Genomic DNA, 21,579 nt, shown 5'->3' on the forward strand with positions numbered 1-21,579 from the left:
ATTAAAAATAGAAAAATGAAATAAGGAAAGTGGACTGTCGCATACAATTAAGATTTGAAATTATTAGATATCTTATGTAAATATGGTATGTGATTAATTCTATGATAGTAATATTATAATAAAAAATTCTTCCATTTGTTCGATCTCTCTCTCACTTTTCGATCTCTTTATTTGTCCATTCTTTCTTATTCTGTTTATCTTCTTCAAATATTTCTGGTGAGTGCATATTCGTTTCATATTATTAATTTTATGTATGAAATTGTGAAATATAGTATGCCAGTGAAATTTTCTAATAAAGTTTTTCGATAAAGAAAGTTTACAGTGAATGGAGTATATATGTCACGTAATTTTACAGTATATACCCCTATTTACAATCAGTCAAGTATATATACCACGTCATTTTCTTTCGTTTTCACTACTATAGAAATTGGGTTACTTGACATTAATAGTGTCAAGTAAACCTATACTTGACGTTTTTAGAAGCGTCAAGTAATCGACTGTCAAGTATAGTCACATTACTTGACATGTAAAAGGCGTCAAGTATACGTTTACTTGACATTGTATTAACTTCAAGTAATCTATTGCACTTGATGCTTTTTACGTGTCAAGTAAAGTTGTATACTTGCCACCCTTTACGTGTCAAGTAAGATGTTGTGTTTGATGGTTTTTGCACGTCAAGTAAGATTGTATACTTGACACTATTTACAGGTCAAGTAAGATAATATACTTGATATTATTTACCCGTCAAGTAAATTAGTATACTTGACACTAGCCTAAGTTTGGAGGAGATGAAGAGGAGAGAATGCGTGAGGGTTTTGAAAGAGAGGGGGAGATGAAAGGTTTGGAGGGAAATATTTACTAAATTCATTTTAATAAATTTATTTTAATAAGTTTATTTAATGGAAGGAGGGAAATAAAAAGTATTTTTATACTTTTCATTATTATATTTTTATATTTTATAATTGACATTTTCAAAACAATTTCAAAGTGTCAAATAAAAATTTTAACTATACTTGACGTTGTTTCCATGTCAAGAAAATTTCAACTATACTTGACGCTAAAAAACCGTCAAGTAAAATCTTCACTATACTTGATGCGAAACAAAACGTCAAGTAAAAGCTAATGTAAAATAATTTGAAATTTTTGGTAAAAATTTTGTCTTCTTCAAACTATACTTGACATGATTTTTTCATCAAGTAAATGTTCGTCATACTTGTCATACTTGACACAAATAAAACATCAAGTAAAATCTCCCTTATACTTGACGTGAAAAAAACGTTAAGTAAAGGCTAATTAAAATCGTTCGAAAAATTCCGTGAAAACTCCACTTTTTTTAGACTATACTTGACGTTTTTCCTTTAAAATGGTCAACTTCACTTTTTTTAACAAAAAATGTCAAGTATGTAAAAGTAGCTAGTGTCAAGTAAAATATATTTTGTAGTAGTATTTGCGTTGTTTTTCATATATTTTATCCAATTTAATAATTTTCGATATATACTTATTATATTTCATCAAATTTCCATTGATTTTCATATATTAGAAATTAACTAAGAACAAGTATGTTGAAGTAATTCGAATTGTTCGAATAAAGATAAAGAGAGAGAAATTGACAAATATATAAGTTGGTAAAAATAAACTTTAAGTTTTGTGTTTAAAAATGATTTAAATCTTAACTAAATATTACACCAGAATAACTCTTATTCCTATAATAGTTAATCATCATTGTTTAGCGAAGAAATGATTAACTTACTCAAAAAAAATTCTTGTAAGTGTAACTCTTCATTTTAGACTCTAGAGTTCTGCTCCAATAAGTAATCCGTAGGAAAAAACCGATTGGAGCAAAAAGTAAAGAAGTCCTATCCACTTTCGAAGTTTAAGTAAAATCTCATGCAAACACCTTTCGTAGGGGGACACAAGCATGGGTGCCTCAAGGCCGAGCATGAAAATTTACTAGAAACTAATGAAAGAGACCGCGGGAATGTGTTGACACATATCCCTCTCCCACTTACTATAAACATTATCTCCATTCCTTGTTATTGACTTACACAAACACCACCCGTAGGGGGATACAAGCAAAGGTGCCTCGAGACCGAGCATAAGTCTCACAGCGTGAACGTTTAATGAGAAACGTGAAAAGAAAAATAAAGTATCATATATCCCATTTCCTCCCACTTAGTGTTTTACTTAAAATTAATTAAGTTAGAAAATACGGCTAATTATTTATCTAAGTTCATTGTTAAATTGGCCCAATATAACTCTTATATTGGATAATTTAACAATATATTATTATTGTTCATCAAACACTTTGATAAACATAATCATATATTGCATACTTATGAAATGTTTGACTAATTCAACTTCTAGGTCAGTTCCCAGATAGGGGTGTTCTGTTACAGTCAGCTTAAGTACCTTAGCCTAGACAGAACCTTCCTTAGACAAAGGTCCCTTATAGACAAATATTTTATCAATTTAATATTTTATTGATATCATTTTAATCCTATTAAAAATAAAAAAGATTAATCCTATTTCTAATCTCATTAGAAATATTATTCATTAAGGTTTAGGTGAATTAATTTTAAACTATTTAAAACTAATTGTGACCTTATATTAGCATGCAACTCTTTATTATAGATTTTAATTCTAAATTCATAAACTTATAACACTCATAAGAAAAGGAAACAATTAAAACCTATAAACATACATTTCTAATGTCATTTAATAAATATAACGATTATATTCACTATGTAATGACATGCTCAATGCATTTCCATTTTCATCACACATTACAACAATTATATTGATGAAATGAAAATAAACATATCCATCAATCAAACTATGTAATATGACATTTTAAAATATAGTATGATGCATGGAAATATTAATGATACATGTTATCATATAATATAACAATTATATTAAATATGATGCATGAGCATGCTTAGAAAATCATACAACTAAAATATAACACTTATATTTAAGAATGATGCATGATACATGATAATTATAATCTTAAGGTGGAATTTTAAACTATATGACATAAAACACATGTAAAAATAGATTAAATAGCTAAATAGAATGAAAAACACAGCATACTGCACGTTTTAAATTCGAAGCCACGACCTCCTACAATTATAGAGAATTATCAACCACTACACCAAAAAGTCATCCACTACTCAACTCTATATAGATTTGAATCTATACAGAACTAGAAAAGATACTCCGAAAAACCTTCGAAAATCGTCAATCTTCCCAACAAGACTTGTCATCAAACGACACAGACTTATAAACTCGATTATAGAATTAAAATGCCCAAAACAATAGGTGCTTACATCAACCAAACTAATGAAAAACTGTAATCTAAGGTGCAAAAGTCGAAAACATCTATTTTGCATATTCACATTCAACAATGTAGAGAAAAGAATTACCCAACCTTTCTCTGAATTTTGTTTCAAAAATTGAAAAAACAATTGCACGATTTGGCTCTAATACCAATTGAATGAATGGAAATCCCAAAGGGGAAGCGTATGAATGTCGTGCAAATGGAATTTAATTTGTAAAACAAAAAAAGTCATAGAAAACAAAACTAAAACCTAAGCATACTTCTATGGAGGAAAAGGGAAAAATAAACTGACTTTTGTAGAACCCTCCAAGAAATCTTCTTCGAATCTTTCAAGAACACTACAAAGTCTTCTTCGTTATTCTCAAGGAAAGAATCAACAAAGAGTTCTACGCCTCTGTCATTTGGTGAGGGAAGTTTTTGAGAGAATGTTCTTTTTCTTTTTGCACTACTACAAAAATCAGATTAATATATTACTTGACGTTAAGACAGTGTCAAGTAAATATTTACTTGATGTAACGACCCAACTTTTCCGGACTAAGCTGAGGTCACTACCAAATACCAAAACTCGACCATTCAAATTAAAATTTAAAACAGACTAGATACGATTCATTAAAACATTTTAAACTTTACAAAAGACAGTTTCGGGCCCTATTTTTTTATAATTCAAAAAGACACAAAATAAAATGTCAAGTCACCAGTCCAAAAATCACAATCAAAATATTCCGACAAAATACATAGCGGAAGCGAAAGAAAAACAGACGCGTCCATATGGCCTTCACGTATTCTTCCTGCCTCTCGTCGGTCTGCCCCTCGCTGTTCCCCTACCTGAAACGTTAAAGAAGAGAAAGGGTGAGTATAAACATACCCAGTAAGGGACCCACTACTGGGCCCGTTAGGGAACAACAGTTAACTTCCTATTCGGGGGTGCCCTACATAACAGTCTAGTGGTTCCGTAGAACGCACATATCAATCTAGTGCTCCCGAAGGATACACTTATCAGTCTAGTGCTCCCGAAGGATGCACATATCAGTCTAGTGCTCCCGAAGGATACACATATCAGTCTAGTGCTCCCGAAGGATACACTTATCAGTCTAGTGCTCCCGAAGGATACACTTATCAGTCTAGTGCTCCCGAAGGATGCACATATCAGTCTAGTGCTCCCGAAGGATACACATATCAGTCTAGTGCTCCCGAAGGATACACATATCAGTCAGGCACTCTACCCCATAGATGAAGCTAACCGTTACCCCTCAGCCCTTACTAAACTGTCTACATCAATCACATCTCAACGGCATTCATATTACAGTCCCGCCATAGGCCTTGTCAGTCAGATAGTATAGGTTTAAACATCTACACCCTCAGTTGCTATATGCATTACCGATTCGTACACCAATAGGGAAACCCTAGGGCAAAACGACTAACCAACCAAAACCGGACTCACTGTCCTTTCCCGTCCAAACTCCATGAACCACATCCAGACCAGTGTATAATACATACTAAACCGTAACTTTAAGGTCCATCAACATATAATTTCAATCCACACACAGCAGTCACAGTATATTTTCATCAGACAGAAAATAATATCAATACTTAACAGTCAACACGCATACAGATATTCAGCACAGTCACTAACGTGTAATCCCCTGTGGATTACTACGGTTTTAACCTGGACTCGGGGTCCAGTAGTAGGAAGATCCTTACTTGAAACTCGGTGATGCCCCTCGATTGAAAACTACGCTCAACAGATCCACCTAAACGAAACACGAAGGTTTTAGTGGGTGGCCCTAGTAGCAGTTGATTTAAAAGGTCATCCGTTGACTTACCCAAGGAAAGGAAGCTATCTCCAACCAGGTCTGTCGCGGAACCCGAGAACTTAAGCGTCAACTCTGTACTACCTTCAAGGGAGAAAAGTAGGGCCATATCTTAATCCAACATTCAAACTCGAATCGGACGAGGTAACATTAGGGAATTCATCAAAACAATCCTTACCGAAGACTCACCGTGAACCGAAGTGGAGGAAAGAAGGCTTAGGTGGCTCGGCTCGGCTCGGCTCGGCTCGGCTCGGCTCGCGGCTCGGCTCACTCGGCTCGCGGCTCGGCTCACTCGGCTCACGGCTCGGCTTGAAGCGGCTGGCGGCTCGGCTTGAAGCGGCTGGCGGCTCGGCTTGAAGCGGCTGGCGGCTCGGCTTGAAGCGGCTGGCGGCTCGGCTTGAAGCGGCTGGCGGCTCGGCTTGAAGCGGCTGGCGGCTCGGCTTGAAGCGGCTGGCGGCTCGGGCAAGGATGGCGGCTTGGCAGCGATTGCGGCTTGGCTTGGACAGCCGACTTGGAGCCGGGTCGGGTTGGACGAAGAAAATGGTAGCCGCGGTTTCGGTGATCCTTTCCTCCGGCGAACAACGGCGGCGGCGCTTCGCGGACGAAGCACGAGGAACGGAGCTGGCTGTTTCGTGGAGCGGCGATGAGCGGCGGCAGATCTGCCGTTGTGTGAGGCCGAGAAGGAAGTCGGAAATGGATGGGGAGCCGCGGCGGACGACGACCGGTGAACCTACACACGCCGACGGAGATGGAGACGATGGGTGATGGTGGCTGAGATGGAGAAGAACTCGAAGGAGAAGGAGAAAACGAAGGGAGAGATGGCTGGCGGTGACGGGCGAGGAAGGGAGAAGAAGAAGAAGGAAATGGATGGGCGGCGGCGGGAGAGAAAAGAAATTTCGAGGGGGGGGGGGGGTTAGGCGGCGCGCGAGGTAGGGTTTTTTTTAAAAAAAAATTTGTTATATATATATATATATAAATATAATTCTTAATAATTTATAATATTAATAATTTAAAACTTAAATAATGATATGTATTAAATATAAATAATAATGATATTAATAAAGTAATAATAATGATATATTAATAATATTAATATTAAATAATAAATAATTTATTTCATTATTTTATAAATAAAAAATATTTCTGTAATATTAATTTATAATAATAATATATAATATTAATATTATAACAATTAAAATAAATATTAATAATAATAATATTTATAATATTAATATTATAACCAACAAAATAATCATTAATAATAATAATATAATTACTATTATATTATTATTATATCAACTTGCATTTTACATAAAACGAGAAAAATTTTACCTTAAATTTTCGGGGCGTTACATTCTTCCCTCCTTAGGGAACTTTCGTCCTCGAAAGTTTTATTCCTCGAACAGATCGGGATAACGGGACCTCATGTCATCTTCACGCTCCCATGTAGCCTCTTCTACCCGGTGATTCCGCCATAAGACTTTAACTAGGGGAATTTGTTTATTTCTCAACGTCTTCACCTCTCTAGCCAGCACTTCAACAGGTTGTTCAACATAGCTCAAGTTTTCATCAATCTCTAGTGGCTCGTAATCCACTACATGGGAGGGATCTGGCACATACTTCCTCAACATAGAAACGTGAAACACATCATGGACTGCCGAGAGTGATGGAGGCAACGCCAAGCGATAAGCTACAAGGCCAATCCGCTCCAGAATCTCAAATGGCCCAACAAAACGGGGACTCAACTTTCCTCTCCTTTCAAAACGCAAGACACCTTTCATAGGTGCTACCTTTAAGAACACCTTATCCCCTATCTCGAACTCAAGGTCCTTCCGCCTCACATCTGCATAACTCTTCTGTCTACTCTGAGCGGTATGCATGCGTGATCTAATCTTCTGTATAGCTTCGTTAGTAGACTGGACTAACTCAGGACCCATCAATCTCTGCTCACCCACCTCACCCCAGCAAACCGGGGATCTACAACATCTGCCGTACAGGGCCTCAAACGGTGCCATGCCAATAGTAGCCTGATAACTGTTATTATAAGCAAATTCCATCAAATGTAAGTGGGAGTCCCAGCTACCTGGAAACTCCAATGCACACGCCCGAAACATATCCTCTAAAACCTGGTTCAGACGCTCAGTCTGACCGTCAGTCTGTGGATGGAAAGCCGTACTAAAGTCCAACCTCGTGCCCATAGCAGTCTGCAAACCCTTCCAAAATTTGGAAGTGAAACGGGCATCTCTATCAGAAACAATCGACACTGGCACTCCATGTAATCTCACTATCTCAGACATGTACAACTGCGCCCACTTACTAGCAGTATAGGTGGATTTACCCGGAACAAAGTGCGCTGACTTAGTAAGTCTGTCCACCACAACCCAAATCACTGTAAAACCCCTCAGAGTTCTCGGTAGCCCTGTAATGAAATCCATGGACACGTTCTCCCACTTCCATTCCGGTATGCTCAAGGGTTGTAATAAACCAGCTGGTTTCTGCCTTGGTGCCTTAACCTGCTGGCACACCAAGCATTTACTAACAAATTCTGCTACTTCCCTCTTCATGTTACGCCACCAATAAACTCGCTTCAGGTCCTGATACATCTTCGTACTACCTGGGTGCATGGAAAATGGGGAGCTGTGCGCCTCAGATAATAATTCTGTCTTAATCACACCATCTGACGGAACACAGAGGCGTCCCTCAAATAACAGTCCACCATCAGAGGATAACGAGAACTCAGCCGTTTGCCCTGCCTCTGCTAGGCCACGTTTCTCAACCAGATAAGGATCGTTACTCTGAGCATCAATGATCCTCTGCCTCAAAGTCGGCTGTACCGTCAACTGGGCTAACTGCGTAGTAACTGCCCCCACTGACACTGCAATCTCAGCCCGCTCGAGATCCCGATGCAATGGGGCCTGCCGGGTAATAAGTGCTGCCGAATGTGACACTTTCCTACTAAGAGCATCAGCTACCACATTTGCCTTGCCTGGATGATACAGTATCTCACAATCGTAGTCCTTCACTAACTCAAGCCACCTTCGCTGTCTCATATTCAATTCTTTCTGAGTAAAGAAGTATTTCAAGCTCTTATGATCTGTGAATATCTGTATCTTTTCACCATATAAATAATGCCTCCATATCTTCAAAGCAAAAACCACTGCTGCCAACTCTAGATCATGTGTAGGGTAGTTCTGCTCATGACTCTTCAATTGACGAGACGCATAAGCGACCACCTTACCCTGCTGCATCAAAACACAACCCAAACCTTTCTTGGAAGCATCACTATAAATCACGAAACTGCCAGAACCATCGGGTACCGTGAGGACTGGTGCGGTAACTAGCTTCTGTTTAAGGGTCTGGAAACTGTCCTCACATGCCTTGCTCCAAACAAAAGGAGCTCCCTTTCTTGTCAACTGAGTAAGAGGAGTAGCTATACGAGAAAAGTTCTCCACAAACCGTCGATAATAGCCTGCTAAACCCAGAAAGCTACGAACCTCACTGACTGTGGAAGGTCGGGTCCAACCAGTGACTGCCTCTATCTTAGCTGGATCCACAGAGACTCCAGCCTTAGAAACCACGTGGCCCAGAAAGGACACCTGCTTCAGCCAAAACTCGCACTTCGAGAACTTTGCGTACAACTTATTATCCCGAAGTGTTTGCAAAACCATACGTAAATGCTCCTCGTGTTCGGCCTCCGTCTTAGAGTATATCAAGATATCGTCGATAAACACAATCACGAAAGTATCTAGGAACTCCCTGAACACTCTGTTCATCAAGTCCATAAACACCGCCGGAGCATTCGTCAAACCAAAAGACATCACAATAAACTCGTAGTGTCCATATCTGGATCGAAATGCTGTCTTCGGTATATCCTCCTCCTTAATCCTCAGCTGATGATATCCTGACCGAAGATCAATCTTAGAGAACACTGTGGCTCCCTGTAACTGGTCAAATAGATCATCTATCCTGGGTAAGGGATATCTGTTCTTTACCGTTACTTTGTTCAACTCCCTATAGTCAATGCATAGACGCATCGACCCATCCTTCTTCTTAACGAATAAGACTGGCGCACCCCAAGGTGACACGCTCGGTCGAATGAATCCCTTATCAAGCAATTCCTGTAACTGTACCTTCAGTTCCTTCAATTCTGCGGGGGCCATTCTGTAAGGGGCTCTGGATATAGGAACCGTGCCCGGCTCTAACTCTATGGCAAACTCAACCTCCCTGTGCGGAGGTAACCCTGGAAGTTCCTCAGGGAAAACGTCCGGATAGTCCCTCACCACTGGTTCTGATGACAGGGATACATCCGCCTCTCTAATATCCACCACACTCGCTAAGATACCCCAAGTACCCTGACTGAGCAGTTTACTGGCCCTGATGGCTGAGATTACCTGAGGCAACGACTTTGACCCTCCTCCCTTAAATTTAAAACTGGCCATCGAGGGAGGGTTAAACGTTACCTCCTTACGTGAACAATCTATGCTGGCGTGGTTGGCGGCCAACCAATCCATACCCAGGATTACATCAAAGTCCAGCATATCCAGAACCATCAGCGTTACCTCAATCACATGGCCTGCTAACTCAATCTGACATGCCTTAACCTTTTCCTTCGACAACATACATTCCCCGGAAGGAGTAGATACTGACAGAACATGGTGTAAGGGCTCAACCTCTAAGCGGGCATGCGACACAAATGCGGAAGAGATAAAAGAATGTGACGAACCCGAATCAAACAAAACTAAGGCGTAATGCCCCAACACTGGGAGCGTACCTGTCACTACTGTGCCCGCCTTCTCTGCCTCAGTCCTGTTGGTAGCAAAGACTCTACCCTGATGTGGAGCACCTGCTCCCTGATTCTGCGCAATCCCCGTGACTCTCAACGGGCATCTGTCAGCTGTATGACCCTCTTGCCTGCACTTAAAGCAGGTCCTGGTCCCGAATAAGCAACGGCCCAGATGGTGCTTCCCACAAGTGGTGCACAACGGCTTCCCTCTGGCAGCCTCCCCTGCCTCAAAAGGTTTCTGCTGGAAGCTGCGAAACTCACCACCTGGTCTGAAATTCCGCTGTGGTACTGGAACAGGCTGCTGCTCAGCCTTCCTCTTCTGTCCCGACGTCGAACCTCTACCAGCGGTCTTAGACGAGTTTGCCCTCTCCTGTAAACTGAGATCCACTGCCAGGCGCAGTGCATCGGCATGAGTAGCGGGTCTGAAAGCTCGGACCAAACCCTGAATGTCCAGTCGGAGGCCTCTAACAAACTTGTCAGCTCTGGCCGCCTCAGTCGCTATCATCTCGGGAGCGAAGCGGGATAACATGTCAAATTCCGCATCATACTGCTCCACTGTCATGTCACCCTGCTCTAGGTTCAGAAACTCCTGCCGCTTGGCATCTCTCAAACTGGCAGAGAAGAATTTCGCATAGAAACTCTCCTTGAACTGCTGCCACGTGATCTGACTCACATCACCACCTAGCATCCTCTCTGTAGTCTCCCACCAGGCAGTACCTCTGTCAGTCAACATAAAAACAGCACACTGAACTTTCTGATCCTCAGGGCATTTCATGTAACGGAAAATGGTCTCCAAGGACGATAGCCACATCTGAGCTCTGGTGGGGTCCTCCAAAGACCCATCAAACGTCGTGGGATTATACTTCCTGAAATCCCTCAGGTGCTTAGCCTCTGCTGACAACTGATCCGGCACAAACTGGGGTGCAACTGGTACCGGAGCCGGGGCTGGAGCAGGAACTGGTGCTGGAGCTGGCGCTGGAGCTGGCGCCGGAGTTGGCGAGGCAGGCTTCTGCTGCTCCCGCATCTGCATAATCATATCTCTAAACCTCTGCTCCATGGCGGCTAGGTCCGCATGAGTAACTGGCGCAGCCGGGTCAGGGGCTTGGGCTACAGGCTGCACCTCAGGCTGAACGCGTCCTGCTCCCCTTCCTCGGCCTCCTCGGCCACCCCTTCGTGCACCTCTCCTTGGTGGCATTTTCCTAACAACCACCAACAATTTCCTTTAGTCACAATTGGTAATTGAATTTGCAGTTTAACTTAGGTAAGGTAATGCACGTAGAGTTATACATATACTTTCATGAGAGCGTACCTGACGAGCGGCAAGGATCGTTTCAGCCATAAGGACACAAAACACAGACTCACATTATAAGTCAGTCTACAGAACCTAAAACTTAGGCTCTGATACCAACTGTAACGACCCAACTTTTCCGGACTAAGCTGAGGTCACTACCAAATACCAAAACTCGACCATTCAAATTAAAATTTAAAACAGACTAGATACGATTCATTAAAACATTTTAAACTTTACAAAAGACAGTTTCGGGCCCTATTTTTTTATAATTCAAAAAGACACAAAATAAAATGTCAAGTCACCAGTCCAAAAATCACAATCAAAATATTCCGACAAAATACATAGCGGAAGCGAAAGAAAAACAGACGCGTCCATATGGCCTTCACGTATTCTTCCTGCCTCTCGTCGGTCTGCCCCTCGCTGTTCCCCTACCTGAAACGTTAAAGAAGAGAAAGGGTGAGTATAAACATACCCAGTAAGGGACCCACTACTGGGCCCGTTAGGGAACAACAGTTAACTTCCTATTCGGGGGTGCCCTACATAACAGTCTAGTGGTTCCGTAGAACGCACATATCAATCTAGTGCTCCCGAAGGATACACTTATCAGTCTAGTGCTCCCGAAGGATGCACATATCAGTCTAGTGCTCCCGAAGGATACACATATCAGTCTAGTGCTCCCGAAGGATACACTTATCAGTCTAGTGCTCCCGAAGGATACACTTATCAGTCTAGTGCTCCCGAAGGATGCACATATCAGTCTAGTGCTCCCGAAGGATACACATATCAGTCTAGTGCTCCCGAAGGATACACATATCAGTCAGGCACTCTACCCCATAGATGAAGCTAACCGTTACCCCTCAGCCCTTACTAAACTGTCTACATCAATCACATCTCAACGGCATTCATATTACAGTCCCGCCATAGGCCTTGTCAGTCAGATAGTATAGGTTTAAACATCTACACCCTCAGTTGCTATATGCATTACCGATTCGTACACCAATAGGGAAACCCTAGGGCAAAACGACTAACCAACCAAAACCGGACTCACTGTCCTTTCCCGTCCAAACTCCATGAACCACATCCAGACCAGTGTATAATACATACTAAACCGTAACTTTAAGGTCCATCAACATATAATTTCAATCCACACACAGCAGTCACAGTATATTTTCATCAGACAGAAAATAATATCAATACTTAACAGTCAACACGCATACAGATATTCAGCACAGTCACTAACGTGTAATCCCCTGTGGATTACTACGGTTTTAACCTGGACTCGGGGTCCAGTAGTAGGAAGATCCTTACTTGAAACTCGGTGATGCCCCTCGATTGAAAACTACGCTCAACAGATCCACCTAAACGAAACACGAAGGTTTTAGTGGGTGGCCCTAGTAGCAGTTGATTTAAAAGGTCATCCGTTGACTTACCCAAGGAAAGGAAGCTATCTCCAACCAGGTCTGTCGCGGAACCCGAGAACTTAAGCGTCAACTCTGTACTACCTTCAAGGGAGAAAAGTAGGGCCATATCTTAATCCAACATTCAAACTCGAATCGGACGAGGTAACATTAGGGAATTCATCAAAACAATCCTTACCGAAGACTCACCGTGAACCGAAGTGGAGGAAAGAAGGCTTAGGTGGCTCGGCTCGGCTCGGCTCGGCTCGGCTCGGCTCGCGGCTCGGCTCACTCGGCTCGCGGCTCGGCTCACTCGGCTCACGGCTCGGCTTGAAGCGGCTGGCGGCTCGGCTTGAAGCGGCTGGCGGCTCGGCTTGAAGCGGCTGGCGGCTCGGCTTGAAGCGGCTGGCGGCTCGGCTTGAAGCGGCTGGCGGCTCGGCTTGAAGCGGCTGGCGGCTCGGCTTGAAGCGGCTGGCGGCTCGGCTTGAAGCGGCTGGCGGCTCGGGCAAGGATGGCGGCTTGGCAGCGATTGCGGCTTGGCTTGGACAGCCGACTTGGAGCCGGGTCGGGTTGGACGAAGAAAATGGTAGCCGCGGTTTCGGTGATCCTTTCCTCCGGCGAACAACGGCGGCGGCGCTTCGCGGACGAAGCACGAGGAACGGAGCTGGCTGTTTCGTGGAGCGGCGATGAGCGGCGGCAGATCTGCCGTTGTGTGAGGCCGAGAAGGAAGTCGGAAATGGATGGGGAGCCGCGGCGGACGACGACCGGTGAACCTACACACGCCGACGGAGATGGAGACGATGGGTGATGGTGGCTGAGATGGAGAAGAACTCGAAGGAGAAGGAGAAAACGAAGGGAGAGATGGCTGGCGGTGACGGGCGAGGAAGGGAGAAGAAGAAGAAGGAAATGGATGGGCGGCGGCGGGAGAGAAAAGAAATTTCGAGGGGGGGGGGGGGTTAGGCGGCGCGCGAGGTAGGGTTTTTTTTAAAAAAAAATTTGTTATATATATATATATATAAATATAATTCTTAATAATTTATAATATTAATAATTTAAAACTTAAATAATGATATGTATTAAATATAAATAATAATGATATTAATAAAGTAATAATAATGATATATTAATAATATTAATATTAAATAATAAATAATTTATTTCATTATTTTATAAATAAAAAATATTTCTGTAATATTAATTTATAATAATAATATATAATATTAATATTATAACAATTAAAATAAATATTAATAATAATAATATTTATAATATTAATATTATAACCAACAAAATAATCATTAATAATAATAATATAATTACTATTATATTATTATTATATCAACTTGCATTTTACATAAAACGAGAAAAATTTTACCTTAAATTTTCGGGGCGTTACACTTGACGTTTTTAAAAGCGTCAAGTAATCGACTGTCAAGTATAGTCTGATTACTTGACACTAAAAAACCGTCAAGTATACGTATACTTGACACTAGTATACTTGACACTTAAACACCGTCAAGTATATGTTTACTTGACACTAAAACATTGTCAAATATACATTTACTTGACACTAAAACACTGTCAAATATACATTTACTTGACACTAAAACACTGTCAAGTATCCGTGTACTTGACACTAAAAACCATCAAGTATACGTTTACTTGACACTGTATTAACGTCAAGTAATCCATCGCACTTCACCTTTTATGTGCCAAGTAAGGTTGTATAGTTGACGCCTTTTACGTGTCAAGTAAACATATACTTGACGTTTTTGCATGTAAAGGAATATGTATACTTGACATATATTTAAACGTTATGTATAGTATTGTTTATTAATATATATTAAATATACAAATTTTTCATTTTCTGGTTCTTGCATTAGGTACATTCGTTTCAATAAAACATATCCATCAAAAAAATAAACTTTTCAGAACCAGTATAGTTACACAACAAAAAAATGACAAATAATTAAGTAAACCAACAATAATTTCATTCGTTCTCACCAATGTCATCAACAATTACACAATTCCATTCTAAATATAGCCAACTAAAATTTCCTATCTGCGGCCTATTCCAAAATCAACAATAATAATAGCTTCCTCTTATATAACCAATAGCAATAGCTATCTTGTATACCAAAACTAAAGTCTCTATCCCCTTGCATCTATTGCCTCATATATAAGTACAATGGCTATGAACAAAACATTTACACAAAAAATGTTATGGGCATTCTCCTATGTTAGCCATTTACAAAATTAAGAAGATCATATCTAGGTGTATCTATCATATGTATCAGGATAAAAATTCAGCCCACTCCACTCGTACTTCATCCAATTCAAGCTGTGAGTATGAATTTCTTGTATCAATCTATAAAACATAAAAAGTCAAGTAGACACTTTGTTAAAAAAATAGTTGTATTATACTATTTATAACGTTACAATGTAAGTAGTTTAAAAACATACCACATCAGTAATAATGCTTGTGTCCTTACTCACGATTTCGCGCATGTATCACATGACATAATATCCACATTCAACAGTTCCTACTTGTAAAGGACACTATAACACAAAACCAAATAACAATGCATATTAGATTATGTGCTAAATTAAATTGTAAATAAATTTATAAATATATTTACCTTTACCGCTTTCCAGAATGTTGTTTTTCTGGTCTTTTTCAAATTCTTCTGAGATTGGAAAATCGTCAAGGCCCTACATTTCCTAAAGTATAGTATAAATCAAAAAGAACTAATTTCTTTAGCGATTAAAAATAAAGAAACATAAATATAGTTAGCTTACATATTCGTTATGTATTTAATATCATCTCGGGAGCTTGTTCTCAATGAATCAAGATGGTACACCACATCATTATATGGATTAATAATTACTAATGATCAATTATCCCTAAATGAAATAAATATGCAAGTAATTAGTATTTTCGTACTAATGCAAGTTTAAATTGATAAAAATTATACTTACCCAGGATTATAAGGAGCAACAACCAATTGATCTTGTTTGGAAGTCATTAATCTACTACAAAGGTTTCGAGCTCTAATCTCTTGAGTACTATGGCCAGCTGAAATAAGAGATGGATCTACAAAAGCGTACTTTGAAACCTTCTTTAAATCAATAATGAGTGAGTATAAGTACCTACAATAAATTGTGAATATATATATCATGAAGAAGTAACATTTAATTGCATACATCAACTTACTACTAACTAAAAAGTGTGAATATATATATCATGAAGAAGTAATATTTACTTACGTAATATAAGCCACCATTGATAACGTCTTAACTTTTGGCATGTTGCAAAAATCAATAACATCTTCTCGCAAAACGTAACTCTTTCGAGGTATACCAAATAACTCAAGAGGTAGTTGAAATTGAAAACTAGACCCATCAACCATTACCCTTTTAGCATATCTAAGAATATACTTCAATTGTATTGGTAGATTTAATGGTTCACTAGTAATTTCCACCTCCTTTGTCATGGGCCTTGAAGCTTTTACCTAACACAAGTAAGTAACAATCTAAGAACTCATATACGTAAAATCGTTTGCTTACAATCCACCTTTACATTTACCTCATTCTTTGTCATCGGCCTAGTAGCAATCACTTCCTCCTCTTTCACTTCCTCCTCTTCTACGACCTTCTTCTTTGATGTAAGAGATACCGGTGGTACACTAGTAGCATTCCCTTTCTTCTCTTTTACTACGTTTTCTAAAACTTTCTCTTAAAACCATCAATATTTTCAAAGCACAAGTAAATGATAGCTTCACTTTGATAAACAATTAATATTGTAACTTTACTATAGAAACAAACATTTTACCTTCTCTTGGACTTTGCTCTTGGAGCAACTACCATGTTTCGATGTTGGGATGCTTTGAACTTTTTGTTCCAACTCTCGAATATGTTTACGAAGTGCTTCGTTTTCATCAATAATTTGTTGGGTTGTATCCACCTTGTTTGACTTTTTTCGCTTTGCTTGATGAAAATAAACAGTAGGTGTAATGAAACCATCCGTACCACATACTCGTCCGCCATATTCTAGAGTACACAACGCTTGAGTCAATGCATCATTGGGTGATTCCTCATTGGGTGCTTTATCCAAAATCTCATCCTAAAAAAGATTAAATATGACTAGTAATACGTTAGAAGTATATTCATGTGATTTGGTGCAAATGTAGCATTGGGAATCTTACTATTTCATTGGCAACTTGTTGTACATCTTCGTTTATGTATCCTTCATCTTTTTTGTCCGAGCTTTTTTCCACATATTAGCCCGTCCAAAATCTTGTTCGTCGAAAGGACCCTTTTTTTGTATATCATTACGCACACCATAGTTAAATTTTAGAATAATATCTGTAAAATACAATAACATTCTTAATTTCCATATCCTCGGCAAGATTCGCATAGCCACGTCTTGACATATTATGAGTATATTTACTCCTCTTTCTTCGATATTGTTGTTCCCTTCTCAGTTTCTATACAAATTTTACGTAAAAAGATTAAAATAACAAACATGTGGTTTATACTATGATTGATTTGATTACAAGACAAAAGGTTAATACCTGAAATTCTGAAGACATTCTTAACCTGACAAACTCTTGCCAAACAAGTTTATCGATTATGTGAGCATACAACGAAGGTGGATCTATCAAGAGTTGTGGTTCATCCATAAAAGCGATAATATATTGAGTTGTCAACCAACTCTTGAATTGACAAAATGAAACTTTAGTTGTTTTCATAATGGTCTTCTTACTTCGACCATCAACTACGAATGCTCCCTAGACAAACCGAACAATGCGTAAGAAATATATGCATGATTGGCTACCATAGTACAACTTAAACTATACAATAAGTGTATCAATATATGCTGATTGGCTACCATAGCTGCAGGATAGCCACAACATAGTACAACTTAAACTATACAATAAGTGTATTAATATATGCATGATTGGCTACCATAGCTACAAGATAGACACAACATAGTACAACTTAAACTATACACTAAGTGTATCAATATATGCATGATTGGCTACCATAGCTGCAGGATAGCCACAACATAGTACAACTCAAATTATACAGTAAGTATAATATTTGCATGATTTTAGAAAGAGAAAGTATTATTACATACCTCAACCATGCTGCATATTTTTTCTTTTAATTCAGTCGGCACTACCTTCCAAGATGTATGTGTGATAGGGATATGATGATGCACACAAGATCCAATGAAAGATTGAAGCTTGTGCCCATTCTCGCCAATAGGTATTCCATTTTCATTGTATTCAACTACTATTTTCTCCCTCGTACCTCTTAATTCTTGTAACATCATGCATCAATGTTAGTCCTCTTGTTTTCTTCTTCTCATTCTTTGATGCAACAACTTGTTCTAAGTGATCCATATGTGCATTATCCAAACCTATTTCAACCTCGTCCAATCCAAGTGTTAAGTCCTCATCAGTTGGTAGCTCCATTGTATAAGAATCAATTTGAGAAAAAAATAAAGTTTAGTTAGCTAAGTATAAGATGCAAAATATTCATAAAAATTCATAAGTAAAAACCCACCCAAACATATACTCATTAGCAATCCATGTGCCTTCACAATCAGCTCATACATATGTTGGAGTATTCTCGTCTAAATCAAGTCTAGATTCAATATCTATTGTAGCTTTAGGCATTCCTTGACAATTTAAAACTGTATCTCCAAGTTCGTCATCATTATATTGATCCTCAAAATCTCTTTGTGGTGGAGTAAGAACAATAGACCACCGACTATCACTTGGATCCTCAACAAAAAACACTCGTTTTGCTTGGGTTGCAAATATAAAAGAATCGTTCTTATGCCCTACTCTACTTAAGTCAACTAACACAAACCCAAGCTCGTCAGTTTTGATACCACCACTATTTTCAACCCAATCACATTTAAAAATGGCAACCTTTAATGAATTATAATTAAGTTCCCAAATCTCTTCTATTACACCATAAAAGGACATTTCTCCAATTATAGGATTTTTATCTTTCGAGCTACATACTTGCATTGTTTTTGCAACTAAACTAACTCCATTATTTTGTACAGTTTTATTCTTGTCATGCGACTTTGTGTGGTAGTGACATCCATTAATAGCGTAACTACTGTAAGTAGTAACAACTGGATGAGGGCCATGAGCAATCCACCGCAAGTTATCTGAAACCTCAACATCTCCTGTTGCAAGTTCCATTTCAACCTAAGTGACAACGACTAAAACAATTAGAATATAAGTGAGAACGGTAATGTTAAATAACTAATTTCAAGTTATACCTTCTTTCGTAACCAAGATATGAAGGTTCGATTGTGTTCATCTTGAATCCATTTCTGGTTTTTTGATCTACTTCGGTGTTGTTGTTGCAATGCAATCAAATGTTTCCTTATGAAGTACAACAAGAATGTTGAAATGTAATTACTTTTAGTTTCATGAATTTCAATCAAATAAATGGATTATAGACAGAAGAACTTACTCTATATATGGTTGCACATCAACGGTATTCTCCAAAACATATCGATGAGCTTGATATAAAAGCTCTCGTTCAGGTATGCTAGTAACTCCACTTGACAATGGTCTACCAAGTTCTGAATAGTCAGAATTGTCTCTTAACTTTTAACAACCAAGTCCAATAGGATCTACTCCACATAAAAATTCTGAACAAAATTCAACACCTTCTTCTAATATATAACCTTCAGCAATACAACCCTCTGGACGATGTCGATTTCTCATAACATTTTTATAACCTTCATGAACCTTTCAAATGGATACATCCATCGCAAATAAATGGGCCCACAAAGTTTTACTTCTCTAACAAGGTGTACAGTGAGGTGGACCATTATCGTGAAGAATGAAGGAGGGAAGTACTTCTCTAGTAAACATAATGTAATTATAATGTCTTCTTGCAGCTTCTCTACTTGTGTAACATCTATAACTTTGTTACATATAGAATTCAAAAAAAAGACACAAACGAGTTATAGCATATCGAACACGTTTTGGAAGCATAGATCTTATGGCAACAGGGAGCAATTGTTGTAAGAGGACATGACAATCATGAGATTTTAGACCATTCAGTTTTGAATCTTCTATTGACACAAGATTCATAACATTGGATGAGTAACCCCGAAGAACTTTCATTTCTGATAACGACTTCAAAAGAAACCGCTTTTCTTTCTTAGTAAGTGTATAACAAGCAGGGGGAATGAAAAAAATTTTCTCCCCATTAATAGGAGTAAGCTCAAGTCGAATCTTCAAATCGGCTAAATCACGTCTAGCATTCAAACCGCCCTTAGTTTTTCCTGAAATATCGAGAAGTGTACCTAAAATATTCATACAAACATTTTTCTCAATATGCATCACATCTAAACAATGTCTAACATGAAGATGCTTCCAATAGGGGAGCTCGAAAAAAGTAGACTTCCTATTCCAACAACTCTTGGTGCTTCCTTTAGAGTGTTTCTTTTTTTGTTTATTTTTCCTCTTTGAAAGTCAAGATCTTTAGTTTTTTCAAATACAACCTCCCAGACAAAGGTTCAGGAATACTTCCAAGTTGTCGCTGGCCATTAAACGATTTCTTTTGACGATGAAAAGGATGATTATGTGGTAGAAATTTTCGATGTCCAAGGTATGCCATTTTTTTTCCATATTTCAATCGTATTGAAGATGTGTTATCTTCATAAATTGGATATGCCTTATACCCTTTCACACTACATCCACTAAGGTTTCCATAGGCTGGAAAATCGTTAATCGTCCATAATAGAACTGTTCTTAGGTTGAATAGTTCCTCAATATAGGCATCATAACATTCCACACCACTTTCCCACAAAAGTTTTAAATCATCAATCAATGGTTCTAAGTATATCCCAATGTCATCTCCTGGTTGCTTTGGACCCGAAATCAAAATTGATAACATCATGAACTTTCGTTTCATACATAACCATGGTGTAAGATTATAAATCACCATCACAACTGGCCAACAACTGTTCTTGGAGCTCATATCACTATAAGGATTTATTCCATCTGCTGACAATGTTGAACGAAGATTCCTAGGTTCAGAACTAAAACTTGGCCACATGGTGTTGACTAACTTCCAAGCTAGAGAGTCAGTAGGGTGCCTTAATTTATCGTCAATTTCTCTTTCATTAGCATGCCAAGTTAAGTTTTTAGCACATTCAACACTTCTAAACATCCGCTGAAATCGTGGAATAGGTGGAAAGTACCACTTTATTTTAGCAGAGATTTTCTTTTTCTTATTTGCATCTTTACCATATTTCCACCTAGACTCACCGCATTCAGGGCACACAATTGCGTTGGCATATTCCTTTCGATACAAGAAACAATCATTAGGGTGCATGAATCCTTTCATATTCCATTCCTAATGCACCTAACATTATGTTTGCTTCATACATTGATGTAGGGAGGTCATTAGGAGAAGGTAAGATGTCTTTTAACTCTTTCAGTAGTTCTGAGAAACTAATGTTACTCCATCCATGTCTAACTTTTAAGTTATACAACTTCACTAATATAGACAACTTGGTGAGTTTTTTGCATCCTTCGTATAACGGCTTTTCAGCATCATTAAGCAATTTCTCAAAACCACTTGGATCCTTTGAATATTGCTCATGAACAATTTCAACCATTTCTTTGATGTAAACCCGATATTTTCTTGGTTTAATTTCTTTAAATGTGGGAAAAAAAAAGAAAAAAAAATGGAAATTAAGTGTAAATATAAATATATATATTTATATATTAAATAGTTTTATTAAATTAATTAAAGAAAAGAAAGAAAAGAAAGGACAAAAAGAAGAAAAGGAGAAGAAAATTTCATTTTCTCTTTTCTTCTTCTTCTTCTCTTCCCTTCACCGCCAAGAGTTTGAAGACATCCAAGTTCCCTTTATTTTTTTTTTCTTTTTCCTTCTTCAATTTGCAGAG

At 38.7% G+C, this 21,579-nt stretch overlaps 1 protein-coding gene across 1 annotated transcript; it reads right to left on the reverse strand.

Moving 5' to 3' along the window:
- Positions 1 to 18,237: 18,237 nt before the first annotated feature.
- On the reverse strand, positions 18,238 to 21,013 carry LOC127149704 (uncharacterized). The gene is made up of 5 exons (XM_051085566.1): positions 20,191 to 21,013; positions 19,620 to 19,967; positions 19,124 to 19,235; positions 18,927 to 19,032; positions 18,238 to 18,852 (listed from the first exon to the last, which is right to left on the reverse strand). The coding sequence occupies exons 1-5, from the start codon at positions 21,011 to 21,013 to the stop codon at positions 18,238 to 18,240; spliced, it is 2,004 nt and encodes a 667-aa protein (XP_050941523.1).
- Positions 21,014 to 21,579: the final 566 nt, after the last annotated feature.

The sequence above is a fragment of the Cucumis melo genome, chromosome 6 (assembly GCF_025177605.1).
Source record: "Cucumis melo cultivar AY chromosome 6, USDA_Cmelo_AY_1.0, whole genome shotgun sequence".
NCBI classification, from domain to species: domain Eukaryota; kingdom Viridiplantae; phylum Streptophyta; class Magnoliopsida; order Cucurbitales; family Cucurbitaceae; genus Cucumis; species Cucumis melo.